At 40.4% G+C, this 7,500-nt stretch overlaps 1 protein-coding gene across 1 annotated transcript in view; it reads left to right on the top strand.

Annotated features, from left to right (window-relative positions):
• LOC308102798 (polypeptide N-acetylgalactosaminyltransferase 14-like) overlaps positions 1-7,500 on the top strand; it is a gene marked incomplete at its 5' end in the record, with an annotated part of 71,776 nt that overhangs the window by 39,175 nt on the left and 25,101 nt on the right. Inside the window, one exon of the mRNA XM_080452653.1 lies at positions 1,428-1,554. Within this exon, the coding sequence (XP_080308779.1) occupies positions 1,428-1,554 (127 nt within the window). The remainder of the gene's footprint in view (positions 1-1,427; positions 1,555-7,500) is intronic.

Below are 7,500 nucleotides of genomic sequence, written 5' to 3'. Positions count from 1 at the left end.
GAAAAAAAAAATTGCCCTCGCAGTGATATTGTCTGGCCACGCGAGGCTAGTGTGCACGTGTGTGTGTGTGTGTGTGTGTGTGTGTGTGTGTGTGTGTGTGTGTGTGTGTGTGTGTGTGTGTGTGTGTGTGCGCACAAATTGGGTGTCCACAAAATCAGAACACAAAGACAGCCTGTAATCAGTTAGTAAAAGCAAGTCTATAAAAGCGTATTGAGAAGTGGTTTAAAAGAGAACACTGAATTTGCTAGCGTGATCTCCTCAGGCAGGTCATTCCGAAATGACATGTATTTGGCCGCCGACCTCCATCTCAAAATGTTTTGTTCCAGGGACCCCCAGAAGCAAAGATTTGAGTTAAAAAATGTTCGCTTTAAAAGTATATATATATATTCAAAGATTTGCACCGATTTTTCAAAAATAGCAGATCTACAAGTTTGTAGCGTGGCACGAAGTTAAGAGCTTGTAGATCTGCTATTTTTGAATAGTAGTTGACAGAAATGCTTTCCTGGTTTTAATGGGTTAAGTATGAAGCTATGAGCTTTACTTCTGCGACTTTTGGTACTTAAAAAAAGCGCTATATAAATCTGAGCTATTATTATCATTATTAAATCTCCTGCACTATCCTATACTACACTAGTTTTTAATCGTGTTTGTTCTCGTACGTACCTTGTCAGTAGTCTTGTATTAAAGAATAATTTGCTGTTCTTGTTGGGTTGTCACTGCACCCCGCGTGCCAAAACAAACTCCCTGTAAAAACCCCAGACTCAGCAGATTCCGAAAGGCTTCATGTATTCATGTATAGCCTGTGAGTTTATATTTTATGAATAATGTGATGCAGCTTATGTGTGAAATATATATAAAGAAAAGTGAAGTCTGATTTGTAGGTCATGTTTGGATCCTGCACTGTACAAGAACAGGGTCAGGGAATCTGTCAGTTCCCCATCTGGAAAATTTGTAAGATACAGTAGTCAGTATTGTGACTTATTTGCAGGGGTGGAAAAAGTACTCAAAGGTTTTACTTAAGTAAAAGTATCGATACTGCAATGTAGAAGTACTCTGTTACAAGTAAAAGTCGCGACGCGTTGTGAGCTTGTAGATCGGCTATTTTAAAATAGCCTAGGTATAAAATAGGGCTAAAGTGGTTAATGTATGTTTTATAATGTAATAATTTATGTCTGCAAAGTAACTAGTAACTAAAGTTTTCAAATAATTGTAGTGGAGTAAAAGTACAATATTTGCCTCCGAGATGTGGTGGAGTAGAAGTGAAGTGTAGGCAATTGGAAATACTCCAGTAAAGTAAAAGTACCTCAAAGTTTTACTTAAGTACAGTACTTGAGTAAATGTACTTAGTTACTTACTTTACACAACTGCTTATTTGTTTATTGTTTATTATTTAGTAACGTGTGTGCGTGCGTGTGTGTGTCCTGCAGAGATCTCGTTCCGTGTGTGGCAGTGTGGAGGCAGTCTAGAGATCCTTCCCTGCAGCAGAGTGGGACACGTCTTCAGGAAGAGACATCCATACGTCTTCCCTGAGGGCAACGCCAACACCTACATCAAGTGAGTTACAGTGCTGTCTCACTGACTGATCTACACCCTGTGTCTCTAACTGCATCCCTGCCTCTTCTCTTCATATTATGTACTACTGGGTGGGTTGGGGAAGTTACTTAAAATAGTTAAAGGTAGAGTAAGTGGATATTTTTGGGTTAAAACAAAAAGGTTTTTGTTAAACGGTTAAAGCACTATATTCTGCCGATGCCCTAGTGTTTAAGGCGCAAAGTACCACAAATAGGCTCTAATGGTTCGATTCCCGAGCCCGGGGGCCTTTGCTGCGTGTCACACCCTGGCTGTCTCTCTCTATCTTCACTGCATTATCCATAATAAAGGTTATTAATTATTATTATTATTATTAATAATAATAAGGGTTATTACTCCCAATGATTTGATGGAGAATAATAGTCCGGACTGCCTTAAACTCTTAGATCGGTGTGAAGTGCCTGACCACTCCCTATTGTTGTTGAAATTTAAAGCAAGTGCTGAAAGGTATCAAACTGTTCAGCCCATAGCATTCATAAGCAAAACTAGGCGACCCAGAGTTTTTCCAGATAATTTTCTTTCATCAGAGTTGTGTTGCACTGTTTTATTAGAATTAATCAGTAATATAGAGGCTTGTCGGGGTAATCAGGAGGATGTGGATCTCTGCTACAAATCACTGTGTAGTGTGTTGTATGCAGAGATGGATAGACACTCTTCCACTAAGACCTCTACCTCAGGTAAAGATCTAGGACGTCAGCTTAAAGGTAAATCTTTTTGGAATTATGAACTAAAGGCACTATGGGCTGATGTAAGAAAGGCTGAAAAGATTTTTCTAAAGTGCCAGGACATATTGCAGAAAAAGTGTTTGAGGGATGAGTTTAAACGGTGCCAACATATCTTTGATAAAAGATTACGTTTATTTAAGCGGAGATTCAACAGGGGCCAAGCAATGCATTTGGAACAGCTTCAGTCCAACAATCCTCAAAAATTCTGGAGTGAAATTAATCGACTGGGTCCTAAGAAAGTTGTTAAAATACCTATGGAGGTACGATTACCTAATGGTGACTTGGAGGATAGGACTGAAAGAGTTCTGAAAATATGGGAAAGTGAATTTGCTAATTTGTATTCAGGACGATGTATCGATGAGAGTTTTCTGGCCAACGTCAGTAGTTCCAAAGATGTTCTTGAGAGGGAGATGGATCAGGATGGATATGTTGTAAACCAACTTTTAAATGGTAATCTTACCTTAGAAGAAGCCTCACGGGCCATTGATAATGCAAAAAATGGAAAAGCGGTTGGAATAGAGGGCCTTTATAATGAAGTTCTTAAGGCTCCCAATATATTACCAGTTTTGTTTAGTTTATTTCAGACATGTTTCAAATATGGTATTATCCCCTCACTTTGGTATAAGTCTATCATTAAACCGATTCCTAAATCAGCTAAGAATGACCCAAGGGTCCCTTTAAATTATAGGGGCATTAGCCACATGAGTACGGTTTACAAACTATATTCAAGTATCCTGAACAGCAGGCTCTCTTATTATTTGGATTTTGGTATCTGATGCACTGGCTGATGAGCAGAATGGATTCAGGAAGCACAGGGCCTGTATTGATCACATCTATACTGTAACCACAGTGATTAGAGCAAGAATTGAAGAGGGAAAATCTACTTATGCATGTTTTACGCGGACGACACGACAGTGATAGGCCGAATCGTCAACAACGACGAGTCTGACTACAGAGAGGAGATCAAATCACTAGCACGCTGGTGCCGGGAGAACAATCTCTCTTAACGTCGACAAGACCAAAGAACTGATCGTGGACTTCAGGAGGCCGCGGAGAGACCATGCGCCCATCCTCATCGACGGTGCTGCAGTGGAAAGGGTCAGCGAGTTCAAGTTCCTCGGAGTACACATCGAGGAGGACCTCAAATGGGAGACGCACTCCACACACGTGAGGAAAAAGGCTCAGCAGCGACTGTACTGGCTCCGCCGCCTGAAGAAGCTCGGAGTAGGACGTCGCATCCTCAGGCTGTACTACAACAGTTCTGTCGAAGGCATCCTAACAGGCTGTGTCACGGCCTGGTACGGGAACTGCACTGCCCGAGAAAAGATCAGCCTACAACGAGTAGTGCGATCGGCAGAGCGGATAATGGGAATCGAGCTCCCAGCGCTCCAGGAACTGTACAAAAAGCGGTGCGTGCTCAAAGCCAAGCGCATCATCAAGGACAAGCACCACCCAAGTCACAGACTGTTCAACCCCCTACAACGACCGCGACCGGGCAAGGGGCTCTACCGCAGTATCAAGAGTTCCACCACCAGGTACTGGTGTAGTTTCAATCCGGCTGCTGTCAGAATGCTGAATGGGGAATAAGCCTGAATGAGGCATAGGCCTTGTTCAGCAGCCTGACAACAGGCAGCGCAGACTTTTTTCTGGCTCTTCCTGAACACACCTGTGGATTATACCAGGGACAATGACTTGGACTTTAGCCCCCCCTCGGACACACCTGTGGACTACACCAGGTACAAATGACTTTTTGTTGCACTCTCTCATGGAGCTACTTGCGGATTATACTAGGGTCAGTCCACTCTAGGTGGACACGCACTGACCTTTTGCACCTTAATCCTTGTATAACACACTGACTTTTTTTGGTCTTTTTTATTGTGCTCCTTTTCCTCTAAGCACCTTAACGTCCATTGTCTATCATGCACAGTATAAGTATAACATGCACAGTATACAATACATTGCTGCTATGCTCAGGCACCTTAGTTTAGTTTTTTTTTAGTTTGTATTATCTCAGGTAATTTGTAAATATGTAGATAACTCGTCTGGCCTTCTGTTGCTCTCTTGTTTTGATCTCCTTCCCACTTACCCCCCACCCTCTTCTTCTCCCCTCCCCCTCTTCTTTCTATGGAAACTAACGTTGCGATGGGAACGATGTACAAAAAAGAATTTCACCCACTTTTTTACCTTGTAAACCTGTGATGTGACAATAAAACTGATTCTGATTCTGATTCTGATTTTATAGACTTTCAGAAGGCTTTTGATTGGGTTAATAGAGATTTGCTGTTCTTTAAACTACTCCAGAGTGGTGTTGATGGAAGATTTTACAAAGCTATTAAAGCATTATATCAGGTTCCTGTAGCATCTGTTCAAGTGAATGATTTTACTACTGGTTGGTTTTCAACACCATTTGGAGTGAAGCAGGGAGATGTTTTATCTCCCTCTTTATTCGCTATTTGTGTTAATGATCTAGTCCAGGAGATCAAAAACTCAGGTTTAGGGGTAATCTTGGATGATATTGTTGTAAACTGTTTACTTTATGCGGATGACATAGTCCTTCTGGCAGAGTCTGGAGATAATCTACAGAAGATGCTGAATATTGTTCAAGTCTGGTGCTCAAAATGGAGGCTTATGATCAACCAGAGTAAAACTCAGATCATGCACTTTAGAAAAAAAGGTACAGTAAGATCTTCTCAGATTTTCTCATTTGGTACCCTGGCGCTGGACTATGCTGATGCATATAAGTACTTGGGCTTTACGCTAGATGAATTTATGTCTTATGATTTTGGAATTGGAATTTTGGCAGACTCTGCAGGTAGAGCTGTTGGGTCAATTATTAGTAAAATGAAATTCTGTAAAGATATTGGTTATTCGACATACTTACAGCTCTATGATGCATGTGTTTGTCCTATTCTTGTTTATGCAGCTGGTGTTTGGGGTTTTAAGGATGTCAAAAAAGTCAATTATATCCAGAATAGAGCCATAAGGTGTTTCCTTGGGGTACATGCATTTGCCCCTTCTCTTGCAATCCAGGGAGATATGGGTTGGGAACCGATGGAAATTAGGCAAAAGTGATAAGTGATACGGTTGTGGAACCGTCTCATTAATCTGCCAGAGGGTAGGCTAACAAAAAAGGTCTTCAACTGGGCTAAGGCTCACAATGACCCCTGGATAAAGGAAGTTTTTTCTATTCTCAGAGAGGCAGATTTGGCTTATATGTTTCATAATATGCTTCGTTGTAACATTAACCTGTTGAAAGAAAAAATATTTTGTAATTACAAAGAGAAATGGTCAAACGACATATGGTCTAAGCCAAAACTTAGATCATATGTCCAGATTAAGCAGTGTTTTGGTACTGAGTCCTATGTCAAAACCTTTTTAACCAGAAACCAGCGGTCATTGTCTGCTCAGCTGAGAGCTGGTATCCTGCCTCTTGCTATTGAGGTAGGTCGGTTCTCAGCTGTGCCAGAAGAGAATAGGATATGCAATGTATGTGACCTGAAAGATGTCGAAAATGAATTCCATTTTATGTTTTATTGTACTCTGTATGACGATTTGAGGGTTGCTTTATTTGATGTAATGCAAAAACAAAAACCTGATCTATTCTGGCAAGATGATGGCCAGAAGTTGGAGTGGTTGTTTAATTATGAGGTATTTAAGACGGCAGTGCCTGGAGTAGAAGACAATCTCATCTCTCCAAATAGGTTCTTGTCCGGTCCTCTGTTAAGATGTGAGGTAACAGGCCCAATGTTGTATTTTAAGTTGTATTTATGTAATCTGCCATGGGCGGTTCATCGTTTGTCAAATGAAATGCTAGTGTCCTGTAAGTCCATATGGGCTGGGCTTCCTTTGGAAGCATGACACTTTAATAAAGAAAAAATCATCAATCAATCATAAAGGCAGAAAAGTCACTTCTTTTTTTTAAAAGAACTATATGGTCTATTTAATCCATTCAATCCAGGAACACATACTGTGTCATTTTAGAAGTCACCAGAAGCAAAGATTTGAGTTAAAAATGTATATACAGTATATATTCAAAGATTTGCGCACATTTTCACGATTTTTCAAAAATAGCAGATATATGTGCTATTTTTGAAAAATAGCCAAAGAAATCTTAAAATTACACAGATGCGTTTAAGCAGACCAACAGCCACGTTTACACGCTCAGCATATCTGTCAGCTTGTCAGTGAATAAACTCCTTCCACCTCCCCAGCCTCTTCTTGTAGTCGCATTTACAGTATGTCTTCACTATGTCAGCATGTCATTCAATGTGGTTTCATACATTATGTAGATTATCATGTTCTTTAATATCTGCTTATCTTTAGTTTGTGCCCTCTGAGGGATTCATCTGACTAATATCATGTCCTGTAATAACTGTATCTTTGGCTCTGCTTCCTGGGGGGTTTGTGTGAGCTCAGAGTCAAGTCTGGCACAGATCGTTGTGGAGCATCCCGGGAGCAGAGCCATGGTGCCAAATGCAATGAAATACCATTACAATTAAAGATGCTATCTAGAAAAGAGTGTGCTGACTGAACTGTGAATAATGAAGAGCAAAATGTGCATCATATTAAATTGAAGAGGGTCAGCTGAACAGAATACGGTAGAATGCCTCAATAATGTTATAAGTCATAAAATCCAGTTTTATATAATGTCAATGTCATGATAAAACTCACTCTCACTCCCCAAACGGCCTATCGGGACAGATTGATTGATTATACTTTATTAACAGTGTGCAAAGACAAGCACAGGGAAGTTCAGTTCAATACAAGGTCTGTTAAGAGGATTTTGAACCCAAGAAAGCACTATCGCTTGTTTCCATCGGGGTCCTTTGTACTCAATTCATCGAAACATTTAATGACAGACAAATGTCTGACGTCAAAGGTTTGACTGGAAGGGGGTACTATTTACTACTCTTATGACTACAACTATCACTTATAGTATTAATACTTACTCTACTGTACTAACAAAAGACATCAAAAGTGTAATTCACAAAATGTCCGAGTTTATACACTGCTACCACGCCTTCTAACATGCACTGACGCTATGTGTTGCTTGCTTGTGTGACGATAACAGTTGGCCAGTGTTTGTGATGGTGATCATGGTGTTGCTTTCTACAACAACGGCACCATTGTCTAAATGTGTTTTCATGTGGCGCAACACTTGCTAATTAGTTGGAGCTGACAATTA

The sequence above is a fragment of the Gymnoscopelus braueri genome (genome assembly GCF_963280865.1).
Source record: "Gymnoscopelus braueri genome assembly, chromosome: 16".
NCBI lineage: Eukaryota > Metazoa > Chordata > Actinopteri > Myctophiformes > Myctophidae > Gymnoscopelus > Gymnoscopelus braueri.
The sequence above is the reverse complement of the archived record's forward strand: the minus strand, read 5'-3'. Positions and strand labels throughout refer to the sequence as shown.